Raw genomic sequence first — 20,802 nt, 5'->3', positions numbered from 1 at the left:
GGGATATTTTATGTGACATGTTTTGAGGGTAAGAAAATCATATAATAATACAGTACAATAAATCTGGTACTCGTTCAATATGAAGTAACTCAGCAGCAGGGCTCTGAAGAGGAACAAAACAGGGCCAAATTGAAGTTGGTGAGTAAATGGATGTACAGTATTATTACAGTGCATTATTTCGTTTTTGTGAAATAACTGGCTGGGTAGAATTTTATTGTTGGAACGAATGAATGATGTGGACGCATCGCCATCCACGTCTGTTTATTTTCCTTCCACGTGGACGTGCTGCGCGCGACCTCGAGATTCCCTTCCGGAAGTGACGTCACGTCGCCAATGGCGGCTCTCAGTTTCATTCCGGATTTCCAGTGGACTACAAACTGATTTTACCCCCCACAAGTTGAACTCTGTGGGAGTTTTTCTGTTTCAAGAACAACATCGGACGCCGCTCACAACGCAGCCAAACCGAGCTAGCGTTTGAATACGAAGCGTCTGGCGGCCGATCGGCTTATTTTGGAGCCGGGTTCAAGGTGGTCACCCTGTCGAGCGAGCTAGCGGGAGCTAACGCCGCTTAGCTCAACGAGGTCCAAAACAGCAACAGCCCTTCTGAGCGCGATCGCGTTCGCCTACTATGCCAATCTGCTCCATTTAATGCTCATCGTGCAACAAGCGTGCAGATCGAGGTACTCACTCCGTTTGCCAGGAAATCGCTCCATTGGCGGCTAATGCCGACTGTCACCCGCAGTTCTTCCGCCGACTGCTGACTTGTCGTGGCCCGTCAACATGCTGAAGACCCGCCAGTGTTTACTCGGCATCCGCACCTTCCTCGGCGTCACGTCCAGAATATGGGGCTTCTTCATGTACATCCTCAGGAAGCACCTGCGAACGGTAAGACGTGCACGCTGGTGAGGCACACCTGAACGACAGAGACATGTCTGTCAATACTGTCATTTAATTCCAACTGGACTCTTCTGGTTGTCTTCAAGACATTTGGCCTCTTCAGCAGCTCATGCATACAGGCGAGATAGGCTGTCTCCTAGCTTGAGTGCACTGTATATACTGAACTCAACTATTTTGCTAAAACTTGGTGTTTAAGATGTCTACGGTGTATTTCTCATATTATGAAGTTATTCGCCTGAAGCATTGTTGTAAAAAGTCTAGACCACATTCTCCTAAAATAAGTACTCCCTTTGCATGGGATTATAACTTAATTCTGTTGCATGAATGGCAACAGATTGGTTCACACTTTCTTTTCTCTGACTTCTATATTATGCCAATGACGGTGATTTTTTTTTTTTGCTCTGCAGATCATCCAGTACCAGACTGTGCGATACGACACGTTGCCTCTGTCGCCGATCTCCAGAAACAGACTGAGTGAGTACACGTTCCGCTAACAGGCCGGCTAGCACGCGTCCGTAAGCGTAACGGCGACCTCTCGTCGTCTTCCGCTCCAGATGGAGTCAAGAGGAAGATTCTGGTACTGGACCTCGACGAGACCCTGATCCACTCTCACCACGACGGGGTCCTGAGACCCACAGTGAGGCCGGGAACGCCGCCCGACTTCATCCTCAAAGTAAGAGTGTTACAGTTGGTCCGTTTTTTGCCCTCGGCGCGTCTGACTTTGGTTTTGCCTTTCCGCGCAGGTCGTCATTGACAAGCACCCGGTGCGATTCTTCGTACATAAAAGGCCGCATGTGGACTTCTTTTTAGAAGTGGTACGTGGCGTAGCTCGTGATGTGTGCGTGTGTCAGTGTGGACGTAATGGAACGTGTTGCACACAGGTGAGCCAGTGGTACGAGCTGGTGGTGTTTACAGCCAGCATGGAGATCTACGGCTCAGCAGTGGCCGACAAGCTGGACAACAATAGGAACATCCTCAGACGCAGATACTACCGACAGGTAGGAAGGACACAGAGCGCTTCACAATAATAATAACTTCACACTGTGTTGGATAAAAACAAAGCACGTGATCTCTTGTCTCTTCTCTCAGCATTGTACATTGGATCTAGGTAGTTATATTAAAGATTTGTCGGTCGTACACGACGACCTATCCAGTATTGTCATCCTCGACAATTCGCCCGGTGCTTATCGAAGCCATCCAGGTAACGAAAACGATCCCGGTCCTCCGATGTGAAACCGAAGTGCAAAAGTAAGCCAATCGCTCTGCTCTCCAGACAATGCAATACCCATCAAGTCCTGGTTCAGTGACCCCAGTGACACAGCACTTCTTAACTTGCTGCCTATGCTGGATGCGTTAAGGTAAATGTTTACTTTTTTTTTTTTTTTTATACAAAAAAGTCCTATCCTCCAGTTATCATCATCCCAACAATGTTGTCTGTTTTAGGTTCACCGCCGATGTCCGCTCCGTCCTCAGTCGAAATCTCCACCAGCATCGGCTCTGGTGATTGGCCGAATGGGGAGATTCGGTCAAAAGATGACCCGCTGGCGCCCCCTCGTCGGAGGGGGGGGTTAAGATGAACACTTTGGGTGCCAGGTTTTTAGCCACACCGCAATTTTAGTTCTATATTTGAGCCCCCGCCCCGACACCAACAAAGCAAGGAAATGGATCATCTCTGACGCCTTTCTAAACTTTTCCCTCGCTGATGATGAAATGAAGAGGATTCGTAAAGTCAACAATATTGTCACATTTTCATAATTCACCAATCAAGTATGCTTTTGGACGCGGTCTTTTTAAAAGGATTCTTTTTTTTTTTTGCTTGCAAGACACATCTCATCCTTGGATATTTTTTTTTTTCAGGGTTTTTATATAAACAAGACTGAAAATCACAAGATTAAAACATATGGCTTGTACCCATTGTATGGACTGCTGTGCCGCCTTTTCCATATCTGTCACCATGAAATAACATTTCACTCAGCTCATGGAATTGCAGTTGCACTTGATTTGTGCCCTTCCCCTTCTGTTTTTCTTGTATTAGTTTGACAGTCCTCCCTTTACTGTATGGATCTGAGAGCCTTTCAAAATGCCTTCTGAACATGCCCAGGCTCTGAAGCCGCTTCTTTATTGGCTCTGTCTTACTAATTAAAAAAAAAAAAAAAAAAAAAAACTGTCAGTATCAGTGAGAAGCACTGATAATTTTTTGTTGTTATAATTGAGCATCAAGTATCTTCTTGGAAATGGAACGGTCCCCATCAGAAAGCTTTCTATAGGGGCTTTCACACCGCAGGAACTTATGATGGAGCTTCCCTGTGTTCCGGGGGAGCTTGTCCAAAGTTTGCTTTCACTTTACTGACGGTGACGTTCTCAGTGTAACATGTCATACCAGTGAAACAAGAAGTCAGAAAGCTGAACAAAGTTACACAACAAAAACTTCATATTTTCCCACATTTATTAACCCAAGTCACATACTGTTTTACATTAGCAAAATCTCACCAAAAGTACAAAATATTGAGTCAGTTTTTCAAAGTTGCTAAACGTTTTCAAACAAAAATACTAAGCAATTTAAGAGCAGCTAAATTTGTTGCTGGTGGGAGTGAATTTGCAGGGGTACTCTGAAAAGTTGCTCAATTTAGCAAGAAAAGTGCAAGTCTCGCAGGATGGTACCCAGAAAATTCCTTCCAAAAGTGATGCAGCGTTTCAGAATAAAAGCCAACCATTCCGGTTCTGGCAGTAACTCGAGATGGGGCGGGCCCATGCGGGTCTCGAGGCAATGCGTCGTGAACGCGCCCGCCAGCTCAGGCACGCACCCGCCGCGCGGCCACGCCACCGGCCAGGCTCCCCCCCTCCCCCGTCTCCTTCCTGTTGTTCCAACTCCATTTTCCCCTCTCCAAAGTCCACCTTGGCCGCAGTTTACCGCGGCGACGACGCGCGGAACAGCGGCGGAGCGCCGAGGGTCGCTTCCGCCCAGAGTCGCCGCCGCCGCCGCCGCCGCCGGGTTTCCAGTCCCCTTCGGCCGGCCAACAACTTTTCCAGAGGACGGTGACGTCATCTCCGTCACACCGTAAGTCCTCCGTATCACTTTTTCTTTTCGTCCCGCGTGTCCGAGTGTGACGGGAGCGCTCGTCGCCAACTTTGTGACGTTGTGTCCCGGTACCGACAGGCCGGGAGCGGAAGCGGCGCGCGGCGGCTTCCGGACATGGTGGTCGCGTGAGGCGATCGCGAGATTCGCGACACTTCCACTCACACGCACAGTCGCACACACACACTACGAAGTCAGGTAGAATTGAAAGTTGATGACGTCACATACGGTGATTCTGTTACATAACATAATAATTCTGTACAATAGCTTGTACTTTTAGAGGTCGTGGGTTCGAATCTTGACTTGGGCTTTTGTGCGTGGAGTTACCGACTTCCTCTTACATTCCCAAAACATGAGAAGTCCTGAAATTGTCTATTGGCGAATGTGAACGCTTGTTTGTTTATATGTTCCCTGCTACCAACCAGGCTAGAGTTTATGCTGCCCTCTCACCCAAAGTCAGCATCTCCAGCTGACATGAGACTCCAATAAGGGTTGGAATATTTCCAAAATGGGAACACATTGTGTTCGTCTGTAGTTTCTAATCAATCAGCATGGCGGTTCTAAGGTTCCAGGTTGGAAGTTGGGCTTTGGCCTTCCTGTGTGGACTGATGGATATCTTGATGGACCCGAGATGTGGTATGAGTCTGAGTGGAGAAGATCAATGATATTGACCCTCGGATAGCGTTGCCGTGGCAACCGCTGGACGCTGTTCAACAGCGTAGCAAATTCTCTTCCCACAACACTGAAGCCGTTTCATCCCGGCGGGTGGCCGCTGCGCTCGAGTTGTTGCTAAAGTTAGCGTGTGTGGCTAAAGTGGCGCTCGGTCGGCATGCCAGCAATGTGTGTGTGCACATGTGTGCGTGCGCGAGTGTATTTTTAGCCGCATGTTGTTGTGACTGGGCTGATCTTCGTGACTTGTACCTCACTGATCGATACAGACACAAACGCACGCGCAAGAATGTCACCAGGTGACTCCGGGGGCCCGAGGCCAGGGCGTGGGAAGCGCCACGTCGACCAGGCGCCAAGGTAGCAATCACCGAGGCGGCGAGGGGGGATGGGGAAAGAGGAAGAAGCGACACTCCAAGAAATCCATGTCCAGGACGACCTTTAACCTTTGGCTCTTTGATTGACTGCCCAAAGGTGAGCTGAGATGGCGGGTGCTTCGGTCAAGGTGGCGGTGCGCGTCCGCCCGTTCAACGCCAGGGAGACGGGGCGCAACGCCAAGTGTGTCATCCAGATGCAGGGCAACACCACTTGTAAGACGCACGCACACGCGCACACTCGTGCGGGCGCCCACACTCACCTTGTGGTGCCTTCTCAGGCATCGTCAACCCCAAACAGCCCAAAGATGCGGCCAAGAACTTCACTTTTGACCACTCCTACTGGTCGCACACCACGGTAATGCCACCAACATACACGTGTAGACACACAAACGCAAGCACACACTATATCAACTACATGCATCTGTGCTCAGGCCGACGAGCCGACCTTTGCGAGCCAACGTCAGGTGTATCAGGACATTGGCGAGGAGATGCTGCTGCACGCCTTTGAAGGTGACCCGTTGGCCACGATGACGTCACCGCAAAACGGAAAAACTCATCATTTTGTTTGGCACAGGTTACAACGTGTGCATTTTTGCGTACGGCCAGACTGGGGCGGGGAAGAGCTACACCATGATGGGCAAGCAGGAGGCGGGGCAGGAAGGCATCATTCCGCAGGTTGGTCAGCACGTGACCTCCCCATAATTTCTGACCAATTATCTAATATAATATTGTGTAATTGACACATGCATTAATGTAAAGTATTTAATAAATGTATGCGCATGACATTCAGAATATGTCTTCATGTCAAACTGGGTCATTTTTTTTCCCATTTTAAATTATGCATGTAATTAACTGATTAGAAAAAGAGGAAGATGAACGTGAACATTTTTAAGATGTCCTCATAACATTACATGTACTTGTGGGCTAAAGGCTAAAAAGTATAATTTTTCCCATAATGCCACCGCATGCACAAGTTTAACAACAACAAAACAACCACAAAATGACAAAATACAGGCTGGGGGTGTGGGGATTTAGGAAAAAATCACCACCACACATTAACAGAAGCCCAGAGGTGTCAACTGAGAAGGCATTGGTGGCTATACATCCTGTATTTCTAAAGTTTATAAAGTTCCAGAGTGAAAACGGAAGACCCCTGACTTTAATCTACTAATTAAAATGACTGGACTGAAATGGTCAAATAAAAAAGGCTATTGTAAAGATATTTTTGGGCAAATTGTAAGTACAGACTAAAGTGTAAATCTGCTTGCCAGAATTGCTGATGTGTGCGCATTTGTGTTCAGCTGTGCGAGGACTTGTTCCAGCGGACCGGGACCAACGCGGATCCCGAACTGACCTATTCGGTGGAGGTAACCCCCTCCCCAATCTTCCCGCACGTTTCCGTCGGAAGCACACGCCCGGATGACAGTGATCCCGCCGCAGGTGTCCTACATGGAGATCTACTGCGAGCGCGTCCGGGACCTGTTGAACCCAAAGTCTCAGGGGACCTTGCGGGTGAGGGAGCACCCCATCCTGGGACCGTACGTGGAGGATTTGTCCAAACTGGCTGTGACGGGGTTCCCTGACATTCGGGACCTGATGGATGCCGGGAACAAAGCCCGGTTAGTCGCGTGTTCGCGGGTCCCGTATTGGAATCGTACATAATGCGAACAGCGGGCCATCTTTCTCAAGGCTTGTGATTGAGTGTTTGTATCCGACGGGACCGACAGGACAGTGGCGGCCACCAACATGAACGAGACGTCGTCGCGCTCGCACGCCGTCTTCACCATCGTCTTCAGCCAGCGGCGCCGAGATCTCATGACCCAGCTGGACACGGAAAAGGTGAGGGCGCGTTGTATGACTTGGTTGCGCCACACGCACACTTGACGTGAGCCTGTGCGTCTCCTCAGGTCAGCAAGATCAGCCTAGTGGACCTGGCGGGGAGTGAACGCGCCGACTCCTCAGGGGCAAAGGGCACCCGACTCAAAGAAGGAGCCAACATCAATAAGTCTCTCACCACATTGGGAAAAGTCATCTCTGCTCTGGCCGACATGGTATGATCGCCAACTTTTTTTTTCTTTTTTTTTTTTAGTTCCTCCCCTTCATTTTCCTCATATTGTTCATCTTGTCATCACTGTTGGTGGTGCAGCAGAGCAGCAAGAAGAAGAAGAGTGATTTTATTCCCTACAGAGACTCGGTGCTGACGTGGCTCCTCAAGGAGAATCTCGGTGAGCAACCCCAGCTCAAGTGGGAAAATCATTATTTTCTCATTTGTTTTCTCATCTAACAGAAAAAAAAACATGTCCTATTTTTGTTATTACAATTTTAGTGTCAGATAAAATATATGTTAAAATTATTGCACTAATTTTGAGTTAATTTAAAGTTCTTTTAACACCACAATTTTTAAAAAATGTGTGATTGACAGTTGCAACACCAAAATTTAGCAGTAAGAAATTTAATAATAATGCAAATATTTGTGGAGACTGGGGTCAAATGGTATTTTACAATTTTAAAAATGTGCAGCATTTCACAAGTTACTTCATGTTAAAGATTAGATGGCTCTTAATATGAAAAGAAAAATGCACTGAGATGTCACCAATGTATTATCAACGCAATTATGCCATCTAGTGGCAGAAAAATGACCTCAACACAATCAATATCACACATTTTTACAGTACAGTACATCTTTTTGATTTTAACTCAGTTTTATGAATTATGAAATTACTGTATCAGTAACTAAAAGATGCAGCCATATTTCTTAGTTTTACATTTTTTTTTTCACTTTTATGTTAACAAGGCTCTAAAACCCCTCACCACACAGTTTATACACTTATCATCGAAGCATTTACTTTTCCTCATATTTCTCGTTTAAACATTCACAATGTTCAAACCTTCATAAATTGTATATAAGTATATTACTGTAAAAAATACATGTAGAGTTGCACAAAAAAAAATCCGCAATACAGCGAGACCGTGAAAAGTGACCCGCATTATAGCGAGGGAACACTGTAATGAAAAATCATGTATTTTCTCTATGAATTTATCACGTGACAATTCCATGTATGGTTTCAGGCGGAAACTCTCGCACGGCCATGATCGCCGCTCTTAGTCCTGCTGACATCAACTATGAAGAAACGCTCAGCACTTTGAGGTGAGAGCTTGTCGCGCATCCTCACTTGGACTTGATCCTATCTGACCTCGACCGCGCTCGCACCGCCGCTGCAGGTACGCCGACCGAGCCAAGCAAATCCGCTGTAACGCCATCATCAACGAAGACCCCAACGCCAAACTGATCCGGGAGCTGAAAGGGGAAGTGGAACGACTCCGGAGCCTCCTGTTCGCTCAGGGCCTGCACGAGCTCATCCACAACCAGGGTATGCCACATTCCATCATCTGTGCTCGCCGCATTCCATCGGCCGTGATCACCGCATTCCACACGGCTCAGCTACACTGCTTCAATGTCTCCACGTCACGCTGTGCGCGTGTGTTATATTGTTCAACATTGACTGTGTCAAAATCTTACTTCCTTGTGGGCCACATCGTGGTTAGACTTTTTGTTGTTATTATTCTGTATATGCTGTATAGTGGTACGTAGGTGTTCAATTGACGGATATCCAAAATAGGGCCACAGACAGGAAAAAAATGGAAGCGAAGAGGTTTAGGAAATTGCTAAAAGCAAGTCAATATTGAAGGTTAACCTATGCTAACAGTTGAATGTTTTGAATGGGGGAGGGGGGATTATTTTTTTTATTTGTGGCAAGGCATAAAGTTATCTGTAACATTCAAAACGTACTTATTTTAGTTTTTGTTTTTCATTTTTAAAAGTAAAAACAGCCACTGTTATACTGATATACTGTGATACTGTTTAACATTTATTTTTTTTCTTGTAACTTTCTGATAGGTGCCATGTTTTTAATTCATTATTAGATTTGTGGCGGTCCAAATGAGAACGTGCAGTGGGCCACTAATGGCCCCTAGGTCGGACTTTTGACACCCGTGATTTGTTCAGTTTTCAATTTACAACTGCTGTATATCAAAACCATTTTCAAAGCAAAAAATAATTCAGGTGTGGTACTCATATGAGAAGGTACAATTGTGTATTATTTAAAGACAAATATTAAATAAGAAATCATAGAGAATGGTGACAAGCAAATATTTTAAGTATACAACTATTGTTCAATTTATGTCAAGGAATTTGATGGCAAAATGCTTGTAATGGCTACAAAAGTGAGGAATAATTGCGATTTTCTGCCATTTCTCAAAAAACCTAGAGACACTATTTGATTTTGTAGGCCACAAAAACATGTGTCAAACCGGATCTGGCCCCAGGCTGTAAGTTTCAACCATGTTCTACATGTACACGTGTGTGCACGTGGGATGTTTACAGACGTGTGCATGCCCGTCAGCCTTGACATTCCAAAAGTAATGTTGAACTCCCTCCCCCAACTCTCTAGCAAACAACATTGGCTCCTCCTCTGGGGGCGTGTCCTCACCACTGACGATCACAGCTAATGGGACGGCCGATCCGAAAGACTCCGCCTCTTCAGGTGTGTTTGAGTCAGCGGATGTCAATCATCTTCCTGCTGGGGAGGTGGAGGTTGCCACGGAGACCATCAGTAAAGAGGAGGCGGCTGAGAGACTGCTGGTATGATGACGATGATGATGTCACAGAAGAAGCATACGCACAGACTGGCTCATGTGCGTGCGTGTTTCAGGAGACCGAGAAGATCATGGCAGAGCTCAACGAGACTTGGGAGGAGAAGTTAAGGAAGACGGAATCCATTCGTTTGGAGAGGTGAGTCGAGCTCGTTGGAAAGACTCCCAACTTTTCCTTCGCTTCGTAAACGTGTACGTGCGTCGCAGGGAGTCGCTCTTGGCCGAGATGGGCGTGTCCATTAAAGAAGATGGCGGGACTCTTGGTGTCTTTTCTCCTAAAGGGGTGAGTGCCTATCCAGCATCCGTACACACTAACTGCAGCAGATTCCCAACCGTGTGGGTGTGCACTGAGAGATATCAAGTGCACTAAGGGAAATTTTAGTTCAATGGGGATTTTTCAAAATTTCAAAATTCTTCAAAAACACTGCAAACTCTCTCTTAAATTGATCTAAATTTTGATATTAAAAAAAAGATTGGGAAACTACCTTGATCTTTTTCATCCCTTTCACCGCCATTAGACGCCACATAACCCGGGCTTTTATTTTGAAAGGTTCACAGTGTGTGCGTCTGTCTTTAGACTCCTCACCTGGTCAACCTGAACGAGGACCCTCTCATGTCCGAGTGCCTCCTGTACTACATCAAGGAAGGATTCACCAGGTTGGACCTTCTTCTCCTTGTGGTTGTGGACACCTAAAAGAAGAGGAGACGTTTTTTTGTTTTGTTTTTAAAAGTGTGTCTGTGTGTGCATGTCAGGGTGGGACAGCAGGACGTGGACATCAAGCTGTCTGGTCACTTCATCAAGGAGATCCACTGTGTGTTTGTGAGTGAGACCAACGAGCAAGGCGAAGGTGAGCCTGAGCACAACATTGTGTGTGGGTGTGTTTGTGTGACTTTCTCTCTCTTGTGTGTCTATTTGTGTCTAAAAGCTGCCAGGAAGTGTGTCAGGTATTGTATCTTAGTTGAGTTTGTGGCGTGTTGTTGTGTCTAATGGTTGCAACGGGTGTCAAATGTCCAGCCAGTTACAGAACGTTTCTGTTCAATGAAAAAGTTGGAGAATTTTGTAAGAGCAATGAATCCCGTTTGCAAATTTGCATATTCGTTGATTGTTTTTGTTTTTTTAAACCTACCTTTTGTTATTTGTTGAAAAACTGGCCAAGTTTATGATATGTGCTCAAGCCAAAACCATGTCAAATATAAAAATGTTGGTTTGGCACCATCTTGTGCCCGTGCCATTCGGGCAGGGCTCGGTCCGTATGTCCGGCAAATGGCAGGCGTTTACTATTTTCCAAAATGGCAATTTTCCATTCAATTTCCCTATTAAATCATTTTCTACCAAAAACGTATAAATACATTCTATTTTAAATGTTTTAAGTGTCCCAAAGACTTATTTATACGTTTATGTTTTTTGTTTGTTTTTATGCTAGAGCTTACAGAAGGCTTTGATGCAGCCTCTCAACTACAAAGAACGGTTGAAGAAATGGTAGTTATTATACAAACGGCCAGCAAGTGGCAGCAGAGCAAAGGAGATCAATCAGGGCCATGTAGAAAAAAAGCTAAATTACTTACAATTTTAAATAGATTTGTGAAAACTGATTAAACTTAACTCTATTCTAATGCTAATTGCTGCAAAACTGAAACAGATAGAAATATATATTTTTTCCTGATGAATGAAGAGACTTAAATCTTTCTTTAGGTAAGTTCCATGCTTTTATAGCATTAGAACACAATATTCTGTGGGCCCTGCAAAATCCAGGAAAACAGGCAGGAGTGAAGCGGATTGCTTCAGTGAAAATGGCTGGGAGTGAATGAGTTAAGGGCCAATCTTCAATTTTGTCAATTCTTTTGTTAAATTTTGAAAATTGCTGGAATGTTGCAAGCCTAGCGGTATCCCTCTTTGCAGTGGTGGTCACTCTGGAGCCGCTTGTGGGGGCAGAGACTTACGTCAACGGGAAGCAGATCACAGAGGCGGCTGTCCTCAAGCAAGGTGAGCTCGCCACACATCGGGACGGCGGGGAACGCCGCGGCCCAGCTGACGTCTTTCCTCGCCCAGGGAACCGCATCGTGATGGGCAAGAACCACGTGTTCCGCTTCAACCACCCGGAGCAGGCGCGGCTGGAGCGTGAGCGCAGCGTCACGGCCGAGCAGCAGGGGGAGCCGGAGGACTGGACGTACGCTCAGAGGGAGCTCCTGGAGAAACAAGGCATTGACATCAAACTGGACATGGAGAAGCGGTACGCCTGCCTCTGACCTTTTGACCCCGTGCTGCGATTGTGGCTTTGATTGACAGCTGATTGAATCGTTGCAGGCTTCAGGACATGGAGACGCAGTACCGCAAGGAAAAGGAGGAGGCCGACCTGCTATTGGAGCAACAGCGGCTGGTGTGTTCCACTCTTTCTTCATCATCATCATCATCATCATCATGACCACACACTTGACCTCTTACCCTCTGCATGTGTGTGTGTGTATAAGTATGCGGATAGCGACAGTGGAGATGATTCCGACAAACGCTCCTGCGAGGAAAGCTGGAGACTTATCTCCTCCCTCAGAGAGAAACTTCCTGCCAACAAGGTACCAGACGTTTGTGTCACCTGTCCGTCACCTCTTTGATTGACTGCGTGTGCGCGCGTGTCAGGTGCAGTCCATCGTGAAGCGTTGCGGCCTTCCGAGCAGCGGTAAGAGGAGGGAGCCACAAAGAGTCTATCAGATTCCTCAGAGGAGGCGGATCAGCAAAGACCCGAAGCGCGTCACGATGGAGGATCTTCGCTTGCAGGCTGTCAAAGAGATCTGCTACGAGGTCGTTCTCACTCACTCGCACAAGTCATAGAAGTATTTCCATCTTGACTTATGTTCGGGAGGAGCGAAGTTGAACCAGGTTCCTTGGCTTCTCCTCAGGTGGCGCTGGGCGACTTCCGCCACTCCCGCCAGGAGATCGAGGCGCTGGCCATTGTCAAGATGAAGGAGCTATGCCGCATGTACGCCAAGAAGGATGCCAGCGAGAAGGACAGCTGGAAGGCGGTGGCGCAGGACGTGTGCGACACGGTGGGCATCGGGGAGGAGCGGAGCCCCCCTTCGGAGGAGGGAGGAGGTGGAGGAGGAGAGGCCGGCGAAGGGGGAACGGCCTACGACCTGAAGGCTCACATCGACAAGCTAACGGACATTTTGGAGGTGCGATATGTCAGTGTGTCCGCCATATTGGATGTGGCAAAGACAGTTACAAATTGAAAACTCATACAGAAATATTTGATGTTTTTTGGTCATGCAAACTCACAACGTGATGTCACATGATGGCGCTTACAGGAAGTGAAGCTGCAGAACAACATGAAGGACGAGGAGATCAAATCGCTGCGTGACCGAATGATTAAGATGGAGAGCGTCATCCCTGTCAAGGTGGAGGGCGGCACGCCTGACCAGGTAACACGCCGGCCTCTTTCGGTGGCGCTCAACCCGCTCCGCTCAACGCCGACCTTCTTCGCCTCTGGCAGAGCGAGCTGGTGAACAGCGAAGAAGGGGGCGGGGCTCCCGAGAAGGAGGACAGAGTGCAGCGTCTCATGGAGGAGGACCCGGCGTTCAGGAGAGGGCGCCTCCGCTGGCTGAAGCAGGAACAGCAGAGGATTGTCAACCTGCAGCAGCAGAACATCAGCAAGAAGCTGCGAGGTCTCAACCAAGGCGAACCCGGTGAGAACTTGTTCATGTGCTGCTTACGTTACTTAAAATGTTCTGTCACTGACTAACGAAACGATTGATCAGAATTGGTCCAACGTAAACATCGGTACTCCTGAGCCAAAAATCTCATACGTGACCTATATACATACTATTACGGGGTACATGTGCCACATCCAATATGGCGGTTGTTTACAGTCCAACTCAGCCATAGTCAACCCCTTTACCATTCGTTGGCACCAATAGTTTGCTTCGAAAACCTTTTTTGTTTGTTCTTTGACTCACCGATCACCCCTTGCAGGTCAAACCGTGCACCTCCCCGGGACGGGCCGCTTCATCCCACCCCAGGACTGCAAGCTCAAGTTCCCCTTCAAGAGCAACCCGGCTCACCGCTTCTCCTGGGGACCGGCCAGCGCCGCCCTGCAGGCGCTGGGTCTGGGGGAGGGGGTGCTCCCGGGCGAGGGGAGGGGAGGAGCTGAGGGAGGAGGGGATGAGGGGACCCCGGCCTCCACGTTCCAGGCCCCGCCCCCGCGCATTCGCAGCCCCAGCCCACAACGCGCCTGGCAACAGCGAAACCACGGCAACCAGCAGCAGCAGCGCTACCGCCGAAACTCATTCGATGGCTCCGCCCCCGGTAATGGGAACTACAGCGGCAACGAGCACCACCAAAGGGGCGGGGCTCACCAAGGAAGACCAAGACAGAGGAGGGGGCCGTCGCCCGGGCCGGGCGGACAGCGGGGGGGAGGCGACGCGGGCTTCCATTACAACCACCATCCTGCCCCTCCTCCTCATCTTCATCATCAGCATCTCCATCATCCGTACTACAATGCCCACAATGCACCATTCCCAAACTACCACGCCGCCCCGCCCCCTCCCGCTCAAATCCTCCTGGGCCCGCCCCTGACCGGGTGGGGCTTCACCACCCCTCCGCCGCGCATGAGACGACAGTTCAGCGAGCCGGACCTCAACAACCAGCAAGCCCCATCTGACCTCTGAACTCTGCGCCTGGATTTGCTACTCCTACATGCTGTATACAGTAAACCCCCGCAATTCACAGGCTGTGGGGACCAGCGGCCCTGTTACGATTCATGAAAAACTGCAAGACCATTGACACGCCCTGAAAAGGTTTAGAACTGACTAGTTTAACAGTTTAAACCTCAAACTAGGATCCAAAAACACTAAATACATACATGCAGATTTGATTTCAGAAGAGCAAAAATGCACACACACTTAAAAATTTGTAAGGGGAAAGGATTATTTGCATTAAATAAAACCAACTTAATTATTTTAATTTTGGACTACTTGAAATGACTGGTTTTCCTCACCAAAGGAAATTAGTTGACATCAAGTTAAAATTTCAGGTTGCACTAAATTATTGACATTAATCACAGCCGAAATATTAGGTGCGACAATTACTTATATATTATTTTTATGTTCAAGTCCACAGCGATTCCGCGAACAACATGTGCTAAACTTTTGTTACTTCCCGACACATGAAAGTTCTGGCAGTTGCGATGTGTCACTTCAACAAAATTCCTTGACAGCGATTACTGCTTTACACGTTATCCAGCAACACACTTCCTGTGTGAGCAGCTGCCAGTTATTATCCAGGGCTTTGGTGCCCTATTAGTGTTCCAGAAAGAGTGAGTACAAAGTCTCAAAGCTGCAAATAGGTGAATTCTACCACAAATAATGGAAGAGGCCTTCCTAAAAAAAAAAAAAAAAAAAAAATGAAGTGAATTTTTAAAAGGTGAGCCGCGAATATGTGGGGGATTACTGGTGTGTGTGTGTGTGTGTGTGTGTGTGTGTGTGTGTGTGTACGTGTGCGTACACTGTTGCCATGGAAACAGGTCATGTGCGTGTAAGCTGTTTTATTGACTTGATGGTGGTCATGTGATCACATTTAGCTCCTGCGGCTTACTGCTGTTAGCTTGTATTTTAATTTTTAGCCCAGGATGCTAGTAGTCTTATCATGCTAAGGCTACGGGGATGGAGCTTAGCGTAGCATCGGGAAAGCGCTTGAACACACCGACAACATTGTGTACAATTATGAAGACAAACGGCGATATGTACAGAATGGCTTCCAAAGTTAGCAGGTTAGCCGCCTGCTAATCAGTCAAACCAAAGATGCTGATGCTGTTTTTGTGTACGTTGAGATGGACGGCGGGAAATTGAGAAAGTCGGGCCGATTACTGGATTGTGAAAGTGAATGTTGTGGAGTTTTAGAAGAAGATGTTACAAAGCTCATGTAATCATGTTTTGGGAGTTTTTTGTTTTTTTTTTGGAAGGGAGCTGAAAGTGCCGAAGGAGCAGTCATAGATTATTTTTTTCCCCCCCTATTATTGTGTTTCTTTTTTCTTTTGAGGTGTTCTTTTTCACCCCATTGTCATGTTAGCGAATAGTGGCTCTACAAGTGACGTGTCCCCGCTGAGCATGATGGGAAATGATGACCACACCTTTTGTGTAACTTTTTTCACCCCTCTTGTGTGCTTTCTAACCTCATCAACACTCACATTATTATTCATTTGATGATTATTATAATTATTATCATTGCGTCTTTTCAAATGGGAGATTCTCTTGGGTGCTGCTTATCTCAACATGTATGTGAATGTGTGTGCGTGCGTGTGAGTGTGTTTCGAGTCACAAAGTGAAGATTGTTTGGCTCCTATACAAGCTTCTGTTTTGTCGTCGTCTCTGAAATGTTATTTTGCAGTCTTGAACCCCCACACCTCAAAAGACTGGACCCCAATAAACACTACAACTTCATAACTTGATTGTGTTTTTGTGTCACAAGATTTCAATATTTTGATTATATTCAACAACCTTATTTATAAATAAATGAAGTAAATGTATTTATTGAGTTGATGCACTGGCTCAAAGTACTTGAACCGTAAAATAATTTCTTGTTTCCAGTGCGCCAGCATTCGCATGCAACTTCCACAGCAGATCAACATGTTATCAAGCAACACACTTCCGGTGTGAGCAGCTGTCAATCAAAACACGCAAGCACACGCTCGCAAATGCACAGGCATACTTGGTGTGCTTCATTGGCATCGTTTGAGCGTTACCTTCAGCATGAAGCTCTTCTTGGTTGTCCTCCTGTGCGCCATCGTCGCCGCCGCGGTTATAGCCACGGACGGTTGCCATAGTGACCGGGACACGGACCACCGAGTGCGGCTCAACTGCACGGCGGCCGGTTTTGGCGGCGTTCCTGCGGGTCTCCAAACCACGATCGAGGTAACGGGTTCTGGAAAAATGAGGAAAAAGTTAGATTTGATGTGCGTCAGGTATCTTTGTTCAACTATTTATGCTATTGACATATATTGACATTGGTTTATTTTGCACGGCAGTCCTTGATAATTTCTAACAGTATCTCACAAAAGTTGACCCCCTGGCAACAATAACGAGTACGCCCCTAAGTGAAAATGTTCAACAATATCATGTGACTCATTAGTGTCATGTGTGACTACAGCATTTCAGATGTCAAAACACTCGATGCTGATTACTGCACACACTTCCTACTTCCTGTTTGACAGTTTCATCTCTTCTCGTTAGGTTCTCTTGTTTCCCATGAACCAGTTCTCCAGCCTGTCCTGGGGATCCTTCCAGATGTTCAGCAAGCTGTACGAGCTGGACCTGACAGCCAACGAGGTGACTGATCCGATGGGTCACGTGACCAAGCCGCGTCACGCTAAAATCCACCTCGCTTTCCACCCTCAGGTGGGTCAGGTGATGGCGAGCGCCGCGCCACTTCTGCCGGGTCTCAGAGTCCTCCGACTCGGACACAACCGCCTCACGTCTCTGGCCGACCGGGCCTTCTCCGCCTGCCCCGCCCTGATAAATCTCCACCTGGACAATAACGCCATCGAGTCTCTGAGCGATGACACGTTCGCCGGGCTCAGCAAGTTAGAGGTCGAGATCTTTTCACGTCATCCAAAAAAACAACATGAAAATGATTTTGTTTTCATTTCCTGATCTTTAACGCATTCTTCCTTTCAGATCTTAGACCTGACGTCCAATCACATCAGGGTTCTGCCGCCCCGCTTGCTCCGCCCTCTTATTGCCATAGAAACACTATACCTGGAAACAAACCAGGTAAAAGCAGAGAGATGCGATTGCGCGAGACGTCCGCGAGACCTTCACTTCCTGCCTTTCCTCCTCAGATTAGCGAGCTGCCGGACGATTGGTTCAACCCGAGGGAGGACGTGCCCTACTTGTACCTCTCGGCCAACCCGTGGACCTGTGACTGCAGCCTGACATACCTGCGCACGTACTTGGAAGACTTCTACTTCAACTTCTACGTGCGCGACGGCAAGATCATCTCGAGAGACCACAAGAGTCTGGTTCGTCTCCGCACGTGCCAAACAAATCAATGGAGAGATATTACATACTTAACAACCTTAAACATTTCTTGACAATAATATGTTATGTGACCTCACAAGTCTAAACATGACATTCTGATTAATATTATATGTTGGAATATGAGTTACGAAGCAAAATCCAGACGTTTTTATCTATCTCAGGAGGCGGCCATATTGCCACTTGCTGTCGACAGATCAATGTTACTCAGGGATCAGGCAATGACCAATCAGAACTCACATGTTTTCTCAAGCTGCACTGTGATCGGTTGTTACCGGAGACCTGAGCAACTGTGATGTCATCTTCAGTCGACAGCAAGTGGCAAAATGGCCGCCCCCTCAGATGGATAAAAGCGGCTGGATTTTGCTGCTTAACTCATATTCCACTAACACAATGTTAACCAGAATACAATATCGGGATTAGTGGGGCTGCATAGAACATATTATTGTCAAAAACATTTTTTAGGGTTGACTTCCCCTTTAACCTCTTCCTTGTAAATTCAAGTCATTTGATTTTGAGTATCTAAAATCAAGTCCCGATTGTAACAGTTGATTAGTTATACGATTTCTACAGAAATGTTATTATCTACAAGAATCTGTAATTGCATCTTGTGCCATACACAATAATGTAAGGTTATGTGTGCAAAGTCACGCCCAATCTGGCCTTGCAGGTGTGCCACTCGCCTCAGCAATCTAAAGGTCAAGCCGTCTTCGATGTGGCCCTGGACTACTTGTGTACAACTCCCACGCCACCCCAGATCCCCACCAGCCTCCTACCGCCCAGCTTCACCAGCAGTGTCACCGAGGGTCCGGAGTGGGAGAGTGAGGGTGTCAGGGGCGACGGGCTCATTGCTAAGCAGCCTGCACCGCCGACCACTTCCAGCGTGTCATTTCCTGACCACTCTAGCACCACAACCACCGTGCTGACCACTCTAGCACCACAACCACCGACTGTCACTCCATCACGTCCTACAACCGAGTCACTTCCTACAACTTCAACTGCAACCCTTCCCGCCACTCTCCCAGCTGTAACGCCCACTGACTCTGAGGTCCCTTGGACCTGGCGGTGGGGGAAGAACGAGGGTGGCGCCACTCCTCTCCGCCACACGCCCGGTGCCGGTGTGTTTTGCGTGTGGTTGTTTGCCGGCAATGTGTGCCTGTGTGCACTGGGGGCAGCGAGTTCCCTCATGATTCTAGTGAGACTCGTGGTCCTGTACAGGGGGGCGTACAAGCCACTGAGCGCCGCACTAGCGACAGAGGGCGGCGCCCAGCAGGTGAGGCTCTACGGCGGCACGACGTCGGTTTATCGTTCGGTCCTCTTCGTCAACCGCGAAGAGGGGGAGATGGTCCAAGGCGGCCCGGTGTACAGGACGACCCTGCACCGAGCTCCTGGGACACAAGTGGCGCTGCAGCAATGGAGTGATGTCATGGGAGAGCGTCAGGATGGCACAGGGTGGAGGCAACGCTTCAGTGTGCTTCTGCGCCAGGAGAGGGAGTGGCCGGGTGGGAGAGAGGAGCGAGATTGGGTGGTGGGCGCGTGGCTGGCACAACAGCTACCCGGCGTGACCCCCGAGTGGTGGCCCGCCCACTAATGTCCACCCTTTATTTTCTGTTTGCAAGATTGCTATTGCTCATTAAATTCAATGGTTCAGAAGCACATTTAAAATGAAGACAGCTAAATCAAATCTCGGTATACAGTGCAAAATATCTTGTCCAAAACTATATAAATCCACTTATTAATTAGGATGTAAAAGAAACAGCTACAGGCTGCAGACTATTCCAAAAAGATTGATACAACACAATCAAATTTGACATAGCCAAGATAACTGATAACTATTTATTCCTAAATAGAACATATTTTGTTTAAAAGGCTTCAAATCTGGAAAATATTTGCGAATGTATTCATTTTTATCAGGGACGAATATCAACAAACACTTTTGTATGACGATTTGTATTCCAGACATTTTAGAGGTTGCCAACCTTCAATTGTGACATCAAGTTGACATTAGTCGTTCGGTGTCACGATAAAGGAATTAAAATAGTCTCCATGAATTAAAACGTCACCGTACCGTACAGTAGTTCTATTTTATTTGAGTTTGTCTGTATGAAATTACGACACCGTGTGTCGACAATTGATTGCTAGCAGGTGGCTCGTTATTTTACTAGGGTGTTATCTTGACTTTTTAACTTTGAAGATATATTTTACTTGAGTCTACGCAACACTTTAGCTTAACTTTTGGCATTATAGCCTTTTTTTTAAAAAAAACTTTAATCACTGTGCAGTGTTCACCTAAGCAGCAAATGAAGCTTAAAAATAGTCTCGTTTTTACCTTGCGTCCAAAGGGCGGTTGTTGCCAAATGGCGTCAATCGAGGCCAACTTCCGGTTTGTGTGACGCCGTGATGTCATTAATGAAATTAATAAACTGAACTACCGCCTCTTCTTGTTAATTTTGATATATATTATATTGTCTGTTTTATTTTCTTCTTAATTTACTTCAACAAAATTTGTAAAAAAAAATAAAAATACCACGTACCCAAATAGATGGAAAAATATGACTATTTTCGAGAGAGAAAAAAATGAGAAAAAGGTGTATGAGGTTGAATTTTTCTAAAATTAAATAAATAAAATAAGGGAATATTCTGACAACGAGGAGAAAAAAAAAAAGTTATTTCAACAAGTGATTTTCAAAAATACAACTTTATTCTCAAAATGTCATTGGAGTGTATTGTAGAAAACAAGTCTTGTTTTTGTTGTGGAAGAAAATGTATTACTGTAATATATAAATTTTGTTAAAAACAAAAAAAAAAACTGTCAGATTTATGTGATGATACATCACAATCAAATCAGAATATATTTTTTAATAAGCCCATAGCTTAAAAAAAAAACCTGATTTATACGATTACAAAAATTTAATTAAGGGAGACATATACATTTTATACTTGAAAAGAGATCTGAGGTGTCTGTTTGCTTTAGTCAAAAGTCCCATAAAAATAAAAATAAAAATAAAAATGTAGACATATTATTATATACACAGCATATGATTACATCCGCTTGTTTGCGGGACAAACGGTCAGAGCGAATCTGTTGCATTATCACTGGTGGGTGCAGCAATT

The 20,802-nt window shown here is 46.6% G+C and overlaps 3 protein-coding genes across 6 annotated transcripts; all 3 read left to right on the top strand.

The window, feature by feature from the left end:
- The first annotated feature begins 249 nt into the window (after positions 1-249).
- On the top strand, positions 250-2,812 carry LOC144003515 (CTD nuclear envelope phosphatase 1A). 2 transcript variants are annotated; one of them, XM_077499881.1, is made up of 9 exons: positions 255-680; positions 743-885; positions 1,305-1,371; positions 1,452-1,570; positions 1,641-1,712; positions 1,779-1,895; positions 1,987-2,098; positions 2,171-2,255; positions 2,341-2,812. In XM_077499881.1, the coding sequence occupies exons 2-9, from the start codon at positions 781-783 to the stop codon at positions 2,399-2,401; spliced, it is 738 nt and encodes a 245-aa protein (XP_077356007.1). In that variant the 5' UTR covers positions 255-680; positions 743-780; the 3' UTR covers positions 2,402-2,812. The 2 variants fall into 2 exon arrangements, with proteins under 2 accessions (XP_077356008.1, XP_077356007.1); XM_077499882.1 differs by having other exon boundaries at positions 250-885.
- Positions 2,813-3,641: 829 nt separating this feature from the next.
- LOC144003507 (kinesin-like protein KIF1C) lies at positions 3,642-15,027 on the top strand. 3 transcript variants are annotated; one of them, XM_077499863.1, is made up of 27 exons: positions 3,983-4,171; positions 4,912-4,999; positions 5,114-5,229; positions 5,295-5,371; positions 5,448-5,526; positions 5,591-5,691; positions 6,318-6,383; positions 6,457-6,635; positions 6,744-6,855; positions 6,924-7,067; positions 7,163-7,241; positions 8,086-8,164; positions 8,239-8,387; positions 9,468-9,658; positions 9,729-9,808; positions 9,877-9,952; positions 10,247-10,326; positions 10,423-10,517; positions 11,570-11,653; positions 11,720-11,900; positions 11,975-12,047; positions 12,139-12,237; positions 12,302-12,463; positions 12,562-12,834; positions 12,967-13,080; positions 13,152-13,344; positions 13,631-15,027. In XM_077499863.1, the coding sequence occupies exons 3-27, from the start codon at positions 5,124-5,126 to the stop codon at positions 14,323-14,325; spliced, it is 3,567 nt and encodes a 1,188-aa protein (XP_077355989.1). In that variant the 5' UTR covers positions 3,983-4,171; positions 4,912-4,999; positions 5,114-5,123; the 3' UTR covers positions 14,326-15,027. The 3 variants fall into 3 exon arrangements, with proteins under 3 accessions (XP_077355990.1, XP_077355987.1, XP_077355989.1); XM_077499864.1 differs by lacking the exons at positions 3,983-4,171; positions 4,912-4,999 and adding an exon at positions 3,642-3,955 and having other exon boundaries at positions 7,166-7,241; XM_077499861.1 differs by lacking the exons at positions 3,983-4,171; positions 4,912-4,999 and adding an exon at positions 3,643-3,955.
- Positions 15,028-16,898: 1,871 nt separating this feature from the next.
- Positions 16,899-20,036, top strand: gp1ba (glycoprotein Ib platelet subunit alpha). Its single transcript, XM_077499870.1, has 5 exons — positions 16,899-16,980; positions 17,050-17,241; positions 17,329-17,424; positions 17,493-17,672; positions 18,359-20,036. The coding sequence occupies exons 1-5, from the start codon at positions 16,900-16,902 to the stop codon at positions 19,277-19,279; spliced, it is 1,470 nt and encodes a 489-aa protein (XP_077355996.1). The 5' UTR covers position 16,899; the 3' UTR covers positions 19,280-20,036.
- The last annotated feature ends 766 nt before the right edge of the window (positions 20,037-20,802 follow it).

This window comes from Festucalex cinctus, chromosome 16 (assembly GCF_051991245.1).
Source record: "Festucalex cinctus isolate MCC-2025b chromosome 16, RoL_Fcin_1.0, whole genome shotgun sequence".
NCBI classification, from domain to species: Eukaryota; Metazoa; Chordata; class Actinopteri; order Syngnathiformes; family Syngnathidae; genus Festucalex; species Festucalex cinctus.
Note: the sequence above shows the minus strand (reverse complement) of the source record. Positions and strands in the feature narration are given on the sequence as shown.